Source organism: Rhinopithecus roxellana, chromosome 16 (genome assembly GCF_007565055.1).
Source record: "Rhinopithecus roxellana isolate Shanxi Qingling chromosome 16, ASM756505v1, whole genome shotgun sequence".
In the NCBI taxonomy this organism is placed as follows: Eukaryota; Metazoa; Chordata; class Mammalia; order Primates; family Cercopithecidae; genus Rhinopithecus; species Rhinopithecus roxellana.
This window is the reverse complement of record NC_044564.1, coordinates 21,004,467-21,022,476: the sequence shown is the minus strand read 5'-3', so window position 1 is coordinate 21,022,476 and position 18,010 is coordinate 21,004,467. Positions and strand designations below refer to the sequence as shown.

The window sequence follows — 18,010 nt, the reverse complement described above, 5'->3', positions numbered from 1 at the left end:
CAGATACACAGACTGGCTATCTCAGCCATTCCTTGGGTAGCACATCCAAACCTGTCTGTTTCCTCTGAGTCTCTCCTTTGCCTTGTGACAAATAGGTTTTGGAAGAAGTTGCCTGTGGTCACCCTGAACTTGTGCCCTTAAGAGTTGGGCACACTGGCCAGGCGCAGTGGCTCATGCCTGTAATCCCAGCACTTCGGGAGGCTGAGGCAGGTGGATCACGAGGTCAGGAGTTCAAGACCAGCCAGGCCAAGACGGTGAAACCTCGTCTCTAGTAAAAGTACAAAAAAAAAAAAAAAAAAATTAGCCGGGTGTGGTGGCCGGCGCCTGTAATCCCAGCTACTCCGGAGGCTGAGGCAGACAAGTGCCTGAACCCAGGAGACGGAGGTTGCAGTGAAGCGAGATCGCGCCACTGCACTCCAGCCTGGGCGACACAGCGAGATTCCATCTCAAAAAAAAAAAAAAAAAAAAAAAAAAGAATGGCATGCCAGCTATTCTGTGTGGCCTGCACGTAATGCACTAATTCTTAATCCCTCGCTGATCCCAGTGTAAAGTGGAGACACCAGTACATACTCAGCCTCACAGGACTGACTGGTCAGGTCACTCATCCCCAGGCACGCGGCCACCGCTCACTGACAACTACAGACCGACTCTCTGCCACCCAGTTCAGATGCCCAGATGCTAACGCCCCATATAGACCAGCCCCCGGCATCCTCAGTCGCTCACACAGGTAATTGCTCGCTCCCTACCTCCGTTCCCGGGGCTGTGGCGCCCCAAGCCCGGCGGTGTCTCAGCTTTCCCGGTCCCCGGCGGACGGTGGCCGGGGTGGGGGGGGGCGGCGCGGGTTTCTAGCCGGTGAGGTTAGGCCGCTGCACGCCGGAAGTGGCAGCTGAACGGGGGCACTGAGGTGTCGGCCGGCGGGGCAGTGGCCCGGAGCGGGGGGCGGGGGCGTTGGTCATGTTTCCCTTCGGGCCTCATAGCCCTGGAGGGGACGGATCGGCCGGAGCCGGGGCTGAGGGGCCGGCGCCCGACGAGGGGCAGGCAGCAGCCACCAGGCCGCCCTCGCCACTACATCCTGGGGCTGATGCGACCCATCCCCCTCCACCCGCCCGGAGCCCTCGCCGCCCCGGCGCCCCATCGCTGTCCCCGACCCCGCGCTCTGGAGAGCTCGGGCTGCCCGGAGCTCCGGAGTCGTCGGCTGCCTCCGCCCAGGGAGAGCCATCACCTCCGTCCCCTCCGCGCCGGCGGCCCGGGCTAGACTGCAAGGCCGAGAGCCGGGGCCGACACGGCCTCGGCGCGGGCCTGGGCGGCCCTGGCGCCAGGCTGTTCGGGTGGCTGAAAGAGCGCAGCCTGGGCCGCGGGCTGTTCGTGGACCCGGCGCGGGACAATTTTCGCACCATGACTAGCCTCTACGGTTCCATCCACCCTGCGGACTCGGTGTACCTCAGCACCCGCACCCACGGCGCCGTCTTCAACCTCGAGTACTCGCCCGACGGGTAAGCGCGGCCCCTCGGAGGGCGGGCGCCCGCCTCCGCCCGGCTCAGCTGCCAGCGGACGGCAGTCCTGGGCTGGCTCCCCCGGCCCGGGCCGAGGTTAGCGAGGCCGTTTGGGGCCGCTGGCCTTCGTGCCTCCTGGCACTTTCTGAAGCGCATTCTCGCCCCCTGGAACCCCCAGCCCAGCTTTTTGAGGCAGGCAGGCGGGGCCCCACTTGCTCGCCTTCAGGACTTGGGCTCCGTGAAGGAGAAATGCCCGAAGCCACACAGCGGACCTGTCAGAGCCAGCCCACAACTAGGGCATTCTGGTACACAGTAGGTGCTCAGTAAATACATTTTGAATAAATGCCCACTTTCTCACCATCCTAGGCTCGCGTTTTCCCACCTAAACCTGTGTCGGGGTAGGAAGGCTGTAGATTCCTTGCACTCTGTACCTGAACTTGCCATGATGGGACAAGTGCGTTCCTGTGCTCAAGGAAGATACAGTACTAAGACACTGTAGAGACGTGGCTCTCATGATTTGGGTCATTTGTGAAGTCCCCAGGCTAGACTACAGCCTTTTTCTTGGCTGATTAAATATTTATTGTATGGCTTTGGTTTAACAGGAAGTTTCCAAAATCGTATCTATGTAAAACTTTGTCATGTCAGTACACAAGTCCGCCATCAAAAGAAAAAATTTGCACAGTTCCACCATGAGGTGACATAGTTAATGTAATTCTTATCCCATCATAAGCCTCTTGGTTGCTGGTTGTTTACCCAGGTGTTCATTCATTCATTCTCTCATCCGGCCTATATTTGTTGAGCACTTGCTGTGTTCCAAATGCGGGAGTAACCGTGCTGAGCAAAACCAGCTAATGGCACTGTTTTCATAATGGGACCTAATGGTTCAACTAGATAGTAGACAGCCTTACTAAATAATGCATAAAATATATTTGTTAATTGAGATAAAGTCTTGAAGGAACCTGTTATGGACTCTGTGTTCACGGATTCCCTGAGGAAGTGACACCTAAATCAAAATAAAAAAAGTGAGTAGGAAATAAATTAGTCAAGATAGGGTTGGGAAGGGGATAGAAGTATTTCAAATAGAGATGATTGGTATGTCAAAGGTCGTAGAAGGGCAGCATGTCATGTTACAGAAGGTTAAAAAAATAGGTTTACAAAGCAAAAAAAGTTTACTGAAGAAAGACCTAAAGTTGCTAAGGAAGGAGCAAAGGAATAGAAGCAGGAATTACTGTGAGCAAGTAGACTCTCTTCCATTTCAATGATGCAAGTGCTTCCTAATCACATGTGGTGCTGGGATCTCTGGGATCTCAACAGCAATTTGTTGGAGCATGTAGTAGTGGATGCACACCTGAATAAGGTGGAAAACTGGTGAGAGAATAAACTACTTTGCTGAAACTTATTCATGGAACCTCGCAGCCTCCTTCCTTCAGCCAAGCCTTATTCCTAAAGTTTCCCTCAAAACACTAACAGTCTGTTCTCAAATACTGAGTTTCTCTCTTCATATCCCAGCCCCTTTCCTCCCAGCCTCCTACTGATACTTTCAGGAATTCAGAGGTAGCTATTTCTACTTTTTGGATGTGGGATTTTAGGTGGGAGTATAATGAGAAGAACAGATTTTAGAGCTGTTAGAATAAGGGATATATTGCTTAAAGGTTTTGTTTGAATCTAGAATGCATTTTCTCATAACAGTTTTGTAAAAGGTGGTTAGGAACTCTTGCACTTAATTCAATAATTTTAAATTACACAATTAACATATATGCTCATTGTGTAAAACCTAGACAATAAATGAGCAAAAAATACCCTAAACATCGCTTATGATCCCAGAGATTAAATGGATATCTAAGGAAATTTTTGTGTATGTTTATTTTAATATAAACATGGAATCACTGTTTTGTAGCTTGCTTTTTTCCTTACAGTATATTGTGAACTGCTTATGTTAATAAATATATTTCTACAACATTATTTAACATTTTTCATTAGTTTAAATAAAACCTCTTTGAACAAATATTTTGTATTTATATCTTTAGGATAAATCCCTAGAATGAGTTATTGTTATGAAGATTTTTATACCTATTGTTAAATTGCCCTCTGCAAAGATCATACTAATTCTCATTACTATATACTGATCCCTACATTCTAGACACATATGGAAGAGCCTGTCTCCTCATACCCTTGGCAACACTGCATACTGCCATTCTTTTTCATCTTTATCAGGGTGATGAGTGGAAATACTTCAGTGTTTTAATTTTTCAGTCTTCTTACTTCATCTAGTATGCCCTACATTTGTGCAGGACTGAAAGTAATTTTACAGATAGATGACATATCTGTGTTAAAGGAGATAATTTCTCATATCCTTCAGTTAAATATGAGTTAAATCAGCTTACCGGGTAGCTTAACCACTGTTACCTACAAGGACTTCTCAATACAGAGAAGGAGGCGGTGACACAGAATATAAAAATTAAAATTATGAATTTAATAGAGACCAGAATATAAGGAATTTGGCAATAAAAAAGATAAAAGGACTAGAAGGTATTTTCTAAAGAATTCAAAAAATGTTTTAAGTGATAGAAACATTGTCAAAATAAGTGTATCACCTAAAATGACATTTTGAAAAAGTAAAATTGATAATGTTAATAAATTATAGTATGTCAGACCCTGTCAAGCTGTCCTCCATGAGAGCACATTAGGCACAGCTGTAGAGATAATTCACATATTGGAAAATAGAAGCAAAGAAACTAACTAGAATACAGACCTGGAAAACACAGAGATTGAAAATATGAAAAGATTTAGTAACATAGAGCATAGAGAGAAAAAGCGTACCATATAGTTAGCCAGAGTTCCTAAAGAAAATAGCCCCAGTTTCTTCAGGAACTCTGGCTAACTATATAGGGCACGCTTATACCATATAAGCATATCATATGGTATAAGGGGGACTATTTGAAGACGTAATAGCTGAGAACTTTCCAGAATTGAAGAATGGCACCAAGCCATGATTTAAGAAGCCCAACAAACCCAAGCAAGAATTTTTTCTAGATCTATTATAGTGAAACTGTGGGACAATAAATATAAAATCTTACAAGATAGAGTAAAAAGGGGCTGGGATTATTACGCCTATAATCCCAGCACTTTGGGAGGCCAAGGTGGGTGGATCACCTGAGGTCAGGAGTTCGAGACCAGCCTGACCAACATGGAGAAACCCTGTCTCTACTAAAAATACAAAACTAGCTGGGCATGGTGGTGCATGCCTGTAATCCCAGCTACTCAGGAGGCTGAGGCAGGAGAATCACTTGAACCTGGGAGGTGGAGGTTGCAGTGAGCTGAGACCGCGCCACTGCACTCCAGCCTGGGAAACGAGCAAAATTCTGTCTAAAAAAAAAAAAAAAAAAAAAAAAAAGAGAAAAAAGGCCTCAAAGGAGTAACTATGAGAGTGATAGCCAATTAGTCATCAACCATAATATAAATCTAGAGACAGTGGTAATTATTTTCAATATGCCAGGAAAAAAACCTCAGTCTAGATTTATACCCAGCAAACACAGGTTCTTTGTCCTTGCCAAGAACAAAGATGAAATAAATACATATTCAGACAAGCAAAGCTGAGTAAGCTTGCCAGCAGACCTTCAATAAAGGAATTCTAAGTTCAGAGAGAAGGAAATTGTTTTCAAACGGAAGGTCTGAGAAGCCAGCAGGAATGAAGAACAAAAAGTGTTAAATATATATGTACATGTTAATCTGATAATGTCTTTTGGGATTAACAGAGATGGAACAAAAATAGAAGACAATAATAGCATATAAATTATGAAGTGAGGCCGAGTGTGGTGGCTTATGCCTGTAATCCCAGTACTTTGGGAGGCCGAGGCGGGCAGATCACTTGAGGTCAGGAGTGTGAGACCAGCCTGGCCAACCTGGTGAAACCCTGTCTCTACTAAAAACACAAAAAAATTAGCCAGGCTTGGTGGCATGTGCCTGTAAACTCAGCTACTTGGGAGGCTGAGGCAGGAGAATTGCTTGAACCTGGAAGGCAGAGGTTGCAGTGAGTGGAGATCACATCACCGCACTCCAGCCTGGGTGACAGAGCGAGACTCTGTCTCAAAGTAAAATAAAAATAAAGGATGAGGTGATATTCTAAGTTTTTATGTTTTTGGGGGGATAATTATATATGTGAACTTTAGGCTTTAATAGGTATTTAAAATTTTCAAGGAACCAAAAGACAAGAAAGATTATAATTTCCAGACTAGTACGAGAAAAAGTACGGAATGAGAAAAAAAATTCCAAAAGAAGGCAAGAAAGGAAAATAAAAAAAGACAAGGTATAATAAATAAAAAGCACAAAGAATAGCTGAAAATAAATCCAAACATTACTAGTTACAATAACTATAAGGTACTAAATATTCTAATTAAAAGACAAAGAGTAGCTTGGTGCAGTGGCTCACGCCTATAATCCCAGCATTTTGGGAGGCCAAGGCAGGCGGATTGCTTGAGCCCAGGAGTTTGAGACCAGCCTGGGCAACATAGGGAGACCCTGTCTGTACAAAAAGTACAAAAATTAGCTGGTTGTGGTGATGTGCCCCTTTGTCCCAGCTACTCAGGTGGCTGAGGCAGGAGGATCATTTGAGCTCGGAAGGTGGAGGCTGCAGTGAGCCAGGATTGTGCCTCTGCACTCCAGCCTGGGCAACAGAGACCCTGTCTTGCAAAAAATAAAATAAAATAAATAAATAAATAAATAAATAAATAAATAAATAAAAGAACAGTACCTCTTAAAATCTTACTCTTAATGGCATTTATAGACTACCTTCAGGCCTGCTATTCAGCTGATACTGGTTCAGCTATAACGGTTGTTAAAATATTGATATGTCCATAGTGGTTGAATAGTTACTGCCCCAAGCCTGTTAAGTGTCATCTTAATGCTTCATCGCCTTCCTTGGGACTTCCTATAGTAACCAATTATATAGCAACTAAAGAGTTAAGAACTGGGACAGCAAGAGGCTGTCAACAAACATCTCACTGGAGAACTATAGGGCAGCATCCATTCTAATTATTCCTGACCCATGCCTGGCACCCTCCAACATACAAAAAAAATCCATAGGCCCAGTGACCATCTGGCTTTCCTAAGAGTAGGGTTGCCTACTTTTCTCATGTCACTCTCACATGGCCCCTTTGGGAACTGCAGCCTTGGGAGATCCAGAAAGAAGAGAGCAGTCAAATGAGAGTAATAGTATTGTACTACTGCAGTTATCATCAAAATATATTAATTCTCTTGGCACAGTATACACTCCCATGGCAGGATAGAATCTACAGCAGATGATGGGGGCCTATGGGGATGGTTTATGGATGAATAACTTCTGGGATGCACATCCTTAGTTTTATCATTCTTGTTTAATTTCCCTATTATTTAGATAGGATAAGTGTGCCAACATCCAATGAATACCTGCCTACAGTAGGCATTAATGACCCTCACGTTATAAATGAAAATGACTACCAAAGTACATCTTTTTCTCTCTACCAGACAAATGTAGTTGGGGGAATTAAAAAGCAGAAAGTTTATTAAATGAAGGTTCTGTACCCTGGTGTATGCTCTTAACTGCCATGTTACATTACCTCTCACCTGGACTGAGGGATTAGGTTTAATATAATTAAGTATATCAATAAATTATTTTTGTGACAGTTATTAATACATTTAAACAAATATTGAATACATGAAACTAACAGCAAGCATTTGAAGGGCTAAAAACATTTTTAAATATACTTATTGTTACTTCAGCAAAAGCCAAAAAGAGGATTCAGCTCCCATAAATAATTCTGTTGATGTTAAGAGTGATTTCTTTTTTTTAGGCCAGGTATGGCCGCTCACGCCTGTAATCCTAGCACTTTGGGAGGCTGAAGGTGGAGGATTGCTTCAGCTCGAGTTCGAGACCAGCTGGGGCAACATAGGGAGACCTTGTCTCTACAAAAAATTTTTAAAAAGAGTGATTTTTTAAAATGTTATCATGACTACAAGTTACTTAATGACTATAAATTTAATGTGGACATTCTTAGAAGGGCTTTATCTAGTTTCCTATGTCAATTCATGGTTCAGACAAGGGCATCTGTGTCAAATAAAAGATTATGGCTACAATTTCGAAAAATTAATAAATGATTGAAAATTAGTAGAATTATTTAATGAACAATTTAAGCTACAATGGTTATCACTTGGTGAGCATTTTAATCTATATAGGTTTATTTAGAAAATGTTTTTAAATTTTATTCATGTTAATTTATATTACCATTGAATATTCTTTTTTTTTTTTTGGAGACAGAGTTTCACTCTTGTCATCCAGGCTAGAGTGCAATGGCGCAATCTTGGCTCCCTGCAACCTCCAGCTCTCGGGTTCAAGCAATTCTCCTGCCTCAGCTTCCCAAGTAGCCGGGATTATAGGCATGCACCACCACGCTTGGCTAATTTTGTATTTTTAGTAGGGATGGGGTTTCACCACGTTGGTCAGGCTGGTCTTGAACTCCTGACCTCAGGTGACCCACCCACCTCAGCCTCCCAAAGAGCTGGGATTATAAGTGTGAACCACTGTGCCTGGCCTGAATTTTTAACCTTTTTGAATATCACACTTAACTGTACGTAACAGCTGCTTCATCCTTATTTTTTTCAAACACAAAAGGAACATTTATAAAATTTTCACATGAGACCACAAGTTTCAAAAGATTAGTATCATACCGAATACAGTTTCTCACTACAATGTGATCACTAGAAGTAAATAAAAAGATAACTAGCTGGCATGGTGGTTCATACCTGTGTTACCAGCACTTTGGGAGGCTGAGGCAGTTGGATCACTTGAGCCTGGGAGTTCAAGACCATCCCTACAAAAAATACAAAAATTAGCCAGTTGTGGTGGCTCATGCCTATAGTCTCAGCTACTCGGGAGGCTGAGGTGGGAGGATCACTTGAACCCCGGAAGCAGAGGCTGCAGTGAACCAAAATCATGCCACTGTACTCCAGCCTGGGTGACAGAATGAGACCGTCTCAAGAAAAATATTATATATATTATATAAAGCATATAATATATTATATAAAAATATATTATAATATATTTTTGTTAGTCAAGAGACAAGTATAATTAAAAAGATAACCAGAGGCCTGGCACAGTGGCTCCCACTTGTAATCCCAGCACTTCGGAAGACTGAGGTGGGAGGATCTGCCAGGAGTTCAAGACCAGCCTGGGCAAGGAAGAGAGACTGTCTCTACAAAAGTTTAAAAATTAGCCTGGTGTGGTGGCATGTGCTTGTAGTCCTAGCTACCCAGGAAGCTGAGGCAGGAGGACTGCTCAAGCTTGGGAGTTTGAGGTTGCCACTGCATTCTAGCCTGGGTGACAAAATGAGACTCTGTCTCAAAAAAACCACACACAAAAAAAACTAGAAAAGTCTCATACATTTTCAAAAAATTTGATAAATTCATGGGTCAAAGGGGAAATTATAATGGAAATTAGAAATGTTCAGAACGAAATGATAATGAAATCATATGTCTCAAAACTTGTGGGATACAAGCAAAGCTGTACTTAGTAGGAAAATTATAGTCTTTAATAAACTGAAAGGAAGACAAGGAAAATTAATGAGCTAAGAGTATTCATCTCAAGAAAGAGAATAGCAAAGTTATCTCCAAATAATAGGAAAATCAATCTAAAGAGAGCAGAAGGAAATACAGTAAAAAAAAGATGGAAATTAGTGAAATTTAAAAACCAATAGAAATACTGAATAGGGACAAAGTTTTGTCTTTGAAAACACTTATAAAAATGAAAAACATTCATGATACTGAGAAAATGCACAGACAATATTCAGAATAAAAAGGGGGACACAGGTCGCCACTGTGGCTCACACCTGTAATCCTAGCACTTTGGGAGGCCAAGGCGGGTGGATCACCTGAGGTCAGGAGTTCCAGACCAGCCTGGCTCCAATGGCGAAGCCCTGACTCTACTAAAAATACAAAAATTAGCCAGGCATGGTGGTGGGTGCCTATAATCCCAGCTACTTGGGAGGCTGAGGCAGGAGAATCGCTTGAACCCAGGAGGTAGAGGTTGCAGTGAGCCGAGATTGCCCTACTTCACTCCAGCCTGGGTGACAAGAGCGAAACTCGGTCTCAAAAAAAAAAAAAAAAAAAAAGGTAGTGGGGGGCGGGACAGCCAGGCGCGGTGGCCCCTGCCTGTAATCCCAGCACTTTTTAGGCCGAGGCGGCTGGATCACCTGAGGTCAGGAGTTTGAGACCGGCTTGGCCAACATGGTGAAACTCCGTCTCTACTAAAAATACAAAAAAAATTAGCTGGGCATAGTGGCAAACATCTGTAATCCCAGCCACTCGGGAGGCTGAGGCAGGAGAATTGCTTGAACCTGGGAGGCGGACGGAGGTTGCAGTGTGCCGAGATTGCAACACTATACTCCAGACTGGGCAACGAGAGCAAAACAAACAAGTTGGGGGGACAATTTTATATGCAAGAGGTAGATGGTTTGGACCAAACTTCCAACTGAGAATAATCAGAAAAGCTAGAGGAAATATTAAATATTTAATGTAAGATATAGAAAGCTTATGTTTGAGGAGATTAGAGCATTATCAGGGCAATGAAGATATTGCAGGGTCAAGTTCTACAAAATAGGAAAGCCAGTGATGTGAGCCCAGCATTTGAGCTCACTTTTCTGAGAGGCATCTGTCAATCTCAAAAGCAGCAGCAGCAGCAATGAGGCTGAATGGTATTTCTTTTTTCTTTTTCTTTTTTTTTTTTTTTTTTTTTTGGAGACGGAGTTTCAGTCTTGTTGCCCAGGCTGGAGGGCAATGGGGTGATCTCGGCTCATGGCAACTTCCACCTCCCGGGTTCAAGCGATTCTCCTGCCTCAGCCTCCGGATTAGCTGGGATTACAGGTGCCCGCCACCATGCCCAGCTGATTTTTGTATTTTTAGTAGAGATGGGCTTTCTCCATGTTGGTCAGGCTGGTCTCGACCTCCCGACCTCAGGTGATCCGCCCGCCTCGGCCTCCCAAAGTGCTGGGATTATAGGCGTGAGCCACTGCGCCTGGCCTCTGAATGGTATTTCAAATGGACTTATGGGTGGGATAGATGAGATTATAAGAATCGCAATTTAGGTTTGGCATGGAAACTCGTCTCCCCCCACCCAGTATACCCTAGGACTAAGGGTGAATCAAGAATAGACAGTACGCATAGGGACTAAAGGTCAGCTTCAAATCATCTCATTCCCTACGTAGATTAAGAAGACCTCAGATTGCCGGCATCTGTACTCTAGCTTACTTGCCATAATTAAATAGGAATCTTCTATGCAAGAAGAAAATATGCAGCTGAGTGCCCTGTCTTACACCTTTAATCCGAGTTCTTTGGGAGGCTGAGGAGGGAAAATTGATTGAGGCCAGGAGTTGGAGACCAGTCCGAGCAACACAGCCAGAGATCCCATCTCTGCAAAAAATTTAAAAATTAGCTGGGCAATGTTTAAAATTTAAAAATGCACCGGCCATCCTAGCTACTCTGGAGGCAGAGGTGGGAGGATTGTTTAAGCCCAGGTGTCTGAGGTTACAGTGAGCTATAATCACACCACTACACTTCAGCCTGGGTGACAGAGCAAGACCCTGTCTCTAAAGAAATTTAAAAAAAAGATAATATATCATCCAGTGCTTTAAATTATCCCTGTAATTTTTGTATACAGTGACGAGCACTCGTACAAGGAGATTCGTTGTCTGAAAAGCCAAGAAAATCAGCAAACAATAGAAATAGACCCACAGGAGATCTGACATTAAAACTATTTAATATGTTCAAGGAATTATTAGATGGAGAAATTTAGCAAAGAACTAGAAGCTATAAAAATAAAACCCTAGAACTAAAAAGTACAGTAACTGATAAAAACTCTAGATGGTTTAACAGCAAACTGGACACAGCTGAAGGATTTGTGAATTTGAGAATAGATGAGAAAAAAATATACAGAATAAAGCTCAGATTTACCAAAATGGGACACAGACTGAGATATGTCGTAAAATACAGAGAAAAGATCTTATAAATATAAATGGAGTTTAGAAAGATATTAAAGAGAATGGAGATAAATCAATATTTGAACAGATAATGGATAAGTTTTAAAAATTAACAAAACACATTGTAGGTTAAAGAAGGGCTATCCATCTCAAGCGAGAGACAGACAAAAAAAGCAGGCCAGGCATGGTGGTGCACCCGTGTAATCCCAGCACTTGCGGAGGCTGAGGTGGTTGGATCTCTTGAGCTTGGGAGTTTGAGACCAGCCCGGCCAACACAGGAAAACCCTGACTCTACAAAAAAATACAAAAAAAAAAAAAAAAACAAAACAATTAGCCGGGTGTGCTGGCATGCGCCTGTGATTCCAGCTACTCAGGAGGCTGAAGAAGGAGGACCACTTGAATCTGGGAGGTTGAGGCTGCAGTGAGCTGGGATTGCGCCACTTCTTTCCAGCGCCACCGCACTCCAAACCTTCTGAAACAACTGCTTCAAAAACAAAAAAAACCCTTCCAACTGCTTTTTTTTTTTTTTTTTTTTTTTGAGACGGAGTCTCGCTCTGTGGCCCAGGCTGGAGTGCGGTGGCTGGATCTCAGCTCGCTGCAAGCTCCACCTCCCGGGTTTAGGCCATTCTCCTGCCTCAGCCTCCCGAGTAGCTGGGACTACAGGCGCCCGCCACCTCGCCCGGCTAGTTTTTTTTGTATTTTTAGTAGAGACGGGGTTTCACCGTGTTAGCCAGGATGGTCTCGATCTCCTGACCTCGTGAACCGCCCGTCTCGGCCTCCCAAAGTGCTGGGATTACAGGCTTGAGCCACCGTGCCCGGCCTTTTTTTGTATTTTTTAGTAGAGACGGGGTTTCACCATGTTAGCCAGGATGATCTCGATCTCCTGACCTCGTGATCCGCCTGTCTCGGCCTCCCAAAGTGCTGGGATTACAGGCTTGAGCCACCGCGCCCGGCCCCAACTGCTTTAAAAACAAATACAAAAATCCCTTCCAACTGCTTCGAAAACAAACAAACAAACAAACAAACAAAAAAAGAAAAAAAAAAGAAAAAAAAGAAAGATAAAGCCACACTTAGCTACAAGCGTAAAGCTGTTAAAACCAAAATAAAACATATACATGCACAAAGACAATCTTAAAAGCAGCTAAAGGAAAGAAGGAGCTAAAGGAAAGAGATGGATTACTTTCAAAGGAGGCTCAAAAAGACAGCTAATTTCATTGCAGAAACAATGAAAGTCAAGAGACAAAGATATTTCCAGACAAATATTGAGATAATTTGCCAGTATCAGGTCTACACAGAAACAGATAACAAAATTATTCTTTAGGAGGAAGGAAAAAGGTGGAAGACCAGAGGTACAGGAAATAATGAAAAGAATAAAAAGTAAATATGCTTGTAAATCAAAATGAATGTTAACTTTTTTTTTCTTTTTTTTAGACAGAGTCTTTCTCTGTCATCCAAGCTGGAGTGCAGTGGCATGAACACTGCTCACTGCAGCCTTGACTTCCCGGGCTCAAGTAATCCTCTTGCTTCTGCCGTTTGTGTAGTTGGGACCACAGGCACACGCCCGCATGCCTGGTTAATTTTTTTATTTTTTGTAGAGACAAGGGGTCTCAGTTTGTTGTCCAGGCTGGGAATGGTATAAAACGATGAGAACTTTTAGTAGAGTATTAAATTTATATATAATTATACCTAAAAAATTAAATATTAGGAAGGGTTAAAGGAAGGTGAACTGAGCTAAGGTTCTTGCATCATCCAGGAAGTAATAATTTTGTACTTCACTTTAAAAAGTTGATGCATGACGTTAGCTCTTTAGATATTCGGCAAAAGAATAGTAAAAGAATATATTTAACATACTACATAGTGTATGGGGAGATATCAATAGCAAATACATATTCTTAGAGATGGGTTATTGCACTGTTGCCCAGGCTGGAGTTCATTGGTGCTGTCACAGCTCATGGCAACCTCCAACTCCTGGGCTCAAGCAATCCTCCCGCCTTCTCCTGGGCAGCTAGGACTGCAGCCATAAGCCACTATGCCTGGCCATTTTATTTTTTTATAAAGATAGGGTCTCCATGTGTTGTGCAGGCTGATCTCCAACTCATGACCACAAGCTATCCTCCCGCCTTGGACTCCTAAAACACTAAGATTACAGGCATGGGCCAATGTGCCTGGCCAAAAAAATGTTTAAAGCAACTGAAAAGGGACATAGAACAGACAGGACAAATGGAAAGTAAATTGTAAGGTGACAGATTTCAACTCAAAGATTGCTACTAGCTACATTAAATGTAATTTGAGATGGTTGTCAGATCAGATTTTTGAAAACTGCTTACAAAAGACATACCTGAAATGTAAGGATACACAAAGTTTTAAAGTAAAAGGATGTCAAGGCATACCAGTGCTAGCATTAGCTAAATGAAAGTTGGTGTGCTGTGTTAATATCAGACAACACAAAAAGCAAATTCATACAATTTCCAAGCACTGAGATTGAGCAGTTTGTTTTTCAGTGAAAATTCAGGAAATAAATAACTAGAAAATCTCTTTATTTTTGGAAATGCTCTTTTAAATAACTTGTGAGTCAAAGAAGAAATCACAGTATAAATTATAAAATAGTTGAAACTGAATGATGAAAACACTATCAAAATTTGTGCAATTGCAGCTAAAGCCATGTATAGAGGAAAATCTTAGATCCCTAAATGCAGGTATTAGAAAAGAAGAAAGGCTGAAAGTCAATAAGCTAAGTAAGCATCCATCTCAAGAACGTTGAAACAGAACAACAAATTATACCCAAAGAAGGTAAAAACAAGGAATAGAGATCAGAGTGCAATTGAAGCACTTTGAAACTGTCACTATCTTTTTTTCTTTTCTTTTCTTTTTTTTTTTGAGACAGAGTCTCACTCTGTCACCCAGGCTGAAGTGCAATGGCACGATCTCCGGTTACTGTAACCTCCGCCTCCCAGGTTCAAGCGATTCTCCTGCCTCAGCCTCCCAAGTAGCTGAAATTACAGGTGTGTGCCACCAAGCCAGCTTTTTTTTTTTTTGTATTTTTAGTAGAGATGGGGTTTCACCATGTTGGCCAGCCTGGTCTCAAACTCCTGACCTTGTGATCTGCCTGCTTTGGCCTCCCAAAGTGCTGGGGTTATAGGCATGAGCCACCATGCCCAGCCTTCAATTTTTTTTTTTTTTTTTTTTAAGAGACAGGGTCTTGCGATGTTGCCAGGCTGGTCTCAAACTCCTGGGCTCAAGTGATCCTCCTGCCTCAGCCACCCAAAGTGCTGGAATTATAGGTGAGAGCCCCTGTGTCTGGTCATTAAAGTTTAAAAATAGAAACAGAAGATATTGTGAACAATCTCATGCCAATAAAATTCTAAAGTTCAATGAAATAGGCTAATTCCTAGAAAAGTAGAAATTACCAAAACTGACATTAGTAAAAGATTAGAAAGAAAAGTAGTACCGTAACCAATAATACCGCATCAGTAGTTAGGTCTAGATGGCTTTACAGACTAGTACTACCAAATTTACAAGAAATAAATAATCCCAATTTACATAAACTATTCCGGTGTAAAAAATAACAAGGGCCAGTCTTAACTCATTCTATGATGTTAGCATACACGTTATACCAAAATCTGACATGAATAGCACAAGAAAGCAAAATTACCATGCAATTTCACTGAAGAATAAAGATAGAAAAATCATAAACAAAATATTAGCCAACTGAATCTAGCAATGAGGTAAAAATAAAAGACTGATTTGAAATTAGAAAGTAAAGTAATGTAAACAACTACATTAATATATTAAAGGAGGCCGGGCGCGGTGGCTCAAGCCTGTAATCCCAGCACTTTGGGAGGCCGAGACGGGCGGATCACAAGGTCAGGAGATCGAGACCATCCTGGCTAACACGGTGAAACCCCGTCTCTACTAAAAAATACAAAAAACTAGCCGGGCGAGATGGCAGGCGCCTGTAGTCCCAGCTACTGGGGAGGCTGAGGCAGGAGAATGGCCTAAACCCGGGAGGCGGAGCTTGCAGTGAGCTGAGATCCGGCCACTGCACTCCAGCCCGGGTGACAGAGCGAGACTCCGTCTCAAAAAAAAAAAAAAAAAAAAAAAAAAAAAAAAAATATATATATATATATATATATATATTAAAGGAAAAATATAGGAATATCTCAATAAATGCTGAAAAATCTCTTACACAGTTTGACATATATTCATGAAAAGAAAGCTTAGCAAAATTGAAACAGAACTTTCCTTAATCTAGTAGTAGGAATCTGCCCAAAAAACCTACAGCAAACATTGTACTTAATGATGAAATGTTGAATATATTCTTAAAGATCAGGAAAAAGATGAATGCCTGCTATTAACATTTCTATTCAACATTGTTCTGAAAGTCCTAGTCAGTATAACAAGGAAAAAGAGAAGGAAACAGGTTTTTAAAAAAGAAGAACAGGCTGGGCATGTTGGCTTACGCCTGTAATCCCAGCACTTTGGGAGGCTGAGGCGGGTGGATCACCTGAGGTCAGCAGTTCGAGACCAGCCTGGCCAACATGGTGAAACCCTGTCTCTACTAATAATACAAAAATTAGCTGGGCATTGTGGCACACGCCTGTAGTCCCAGCTACTCGGGAGGCTGTGGCAGGAGAATCACTTGAACCCGGGAGGCAGAGGTTGCAGTGAGCTGAGATCATGCCATTGCACTCCAGCCTGGGCAAAAAGCATGGAACGCCGTCTCCAAAACAAACAAACAAACAAACAAACAAAAAACAAACACAAAAAGGAAGAACAAAGCAATTATTTTTAGATGGTATTATTATCAACCAAAACCCCCCAATAATAGAATAGTACGATTGATGGATAAATAATCAGTATTAAAAAATCAGTTACATTTCTGTATACCAGCAATAAGCAAAGCCAAAAAAAATTTTTTTTTTGAGACAGGGTCTCGGTCAGCCAGGCAGGAGTGCAGTGGCATGATCATAGCTCACTATATCCTCAACCTCCCTGACTCAGCTGATCCTCCCACCTCAGTCACCCAAATAGCTGGGACTACAGGTGTGCACCACCATGCCTGGCTAATTTTTAAATTTTTTGTAGAGACGAGGTCTCACTGTGTTGCACAGGCTGGTCTCAAACTCCTGAGCTCAAGTAATCTTTCCTCCTTGGTCTCCCAAAATTCTGGAATAACAAGAATAAGCCCCTGTGTCCAGCATCAGCAAAAAGTTTAAAAGAACATTTATTCAAATATATTTTTAAAAAATCAAGTTCCCAGAAATAAGTTCAACAGAAGGTAGGTATGGGCTATATGGAGGAAACTATACAATTTTATTGAGAGAATTACAGAAGATTTAAATAAATGGAGATATATTAAGTTCATGGATTGGAAGATTCCATATTGTCAAGATAGCAGTTCCGTTACAACTTTTTGGGCCAGGCGCGGTGGTTCATGCCTGTAATCCCAGCACTTTGGGAGGCCGAGGTGGGTGGATCACCTGAGGTAAGGAGTTCGAGACCAGCCTGGCTAACATGGTGAAACCCCATTTCTACTAAAAATACAAAAAATTAGCTGGGCATGGTGGCACACGCCTGTAATCCCAGCTACTTGGGAGGCTGAGGCAGGAGAATGGCTTGAACCCAGGAGGCAGAGGTTGCAGTGAGCTGAGATCATGCCACTGCACTGCAGCTTGGGCAACAAGAGCAAAACTCCGTCTCAAAAAAAAACAACACAACTTTTTGGTATTAATAGATTCAATATAATCTCAATTAACATCTGCACCTAGTGTGTGTGTGTGTGTGTGTACACATAAATTGATACGTTGATTCTAAGTGTATAAGGATGGTCAAAGGTCCAAGATTTGCTCAGATACTCTAAGAAAATCTTTAATGTGTGGGAAAATGTGCATACTACTGTATAAGGTAAATCAAACTTATATCATGTAAATTCTACCCAAGTAATCTGTAAAGTCAGTGCATTTCAATAAAATTTCAACAAAATATTTTAGCAGAACTTGACATGGTATATATAAAATTTACTTGAAGAGAAAGCATAGTATTAGCCAAGAAAAAGTGTTTGTAAAGCAAATGAAGGAGTCTTGCTTTGCCACGTAACAAATATACCATAAACCTTGTAGAAATTAAGATAGTGTGGTGTTGCACAGAATACCAATATAGAGTCCAAGAACAAAACTTGTATGTAGTAAAGATGGCATTACAAACCAATGTAAATAAGATCAGCCTTGATATTGGGACAAATTATATACCAGCAATAAACAAAGCAATATGTATCTTTTAAACAAATATGTATCTTTTAAAAGATACATATCATACCATGTACAAAAATATACTATAATTTGATTCAAACAAAACAATAACAGTTTTATAGATCCCTTTTATACAATGTTCAAGATTAAGAATCTCCCAGAGGTTGGCTTTGTATGGTGGCTCCCATCTATAATGCCAGCACTTTGGAAGGCTGAGGCAGGAGGATCACTTGAGGTTTGAGACCACCCAGGGCAACATGGTGAA

The 18,010-nt window shown here is 42.0% G+C and overlaps 1 protein-coding gene across 2 annotated transcripts in view; it reads left to right on the top strand.

Annotated features, from left to right (window-relative positions):
* Positions 1 to 852: 852 nt before the first annotated feature.
* The window catches only part of DCAF10 (DDB1 and CUL4 associated factor 10), a 66,419-nt gene continuing 49,261 nt past the window's right edge, over positions 853 to 18,010 (top strand). For both annotated transcript variants that reach the window (XM_010369995.2, XM_030919930.1), the window contains exon 1: positions 853 to 1,493. In XM_010369995.2, coding sequence (XP_010368297.1) covers positions 955 to 1,493 — 539 coding nt within the window. In that variant the 5' untranslated portion in view covers positions 853 to 954. The remainder of the gene's footprint in view (positions 1,494 to 18,010) is intronic.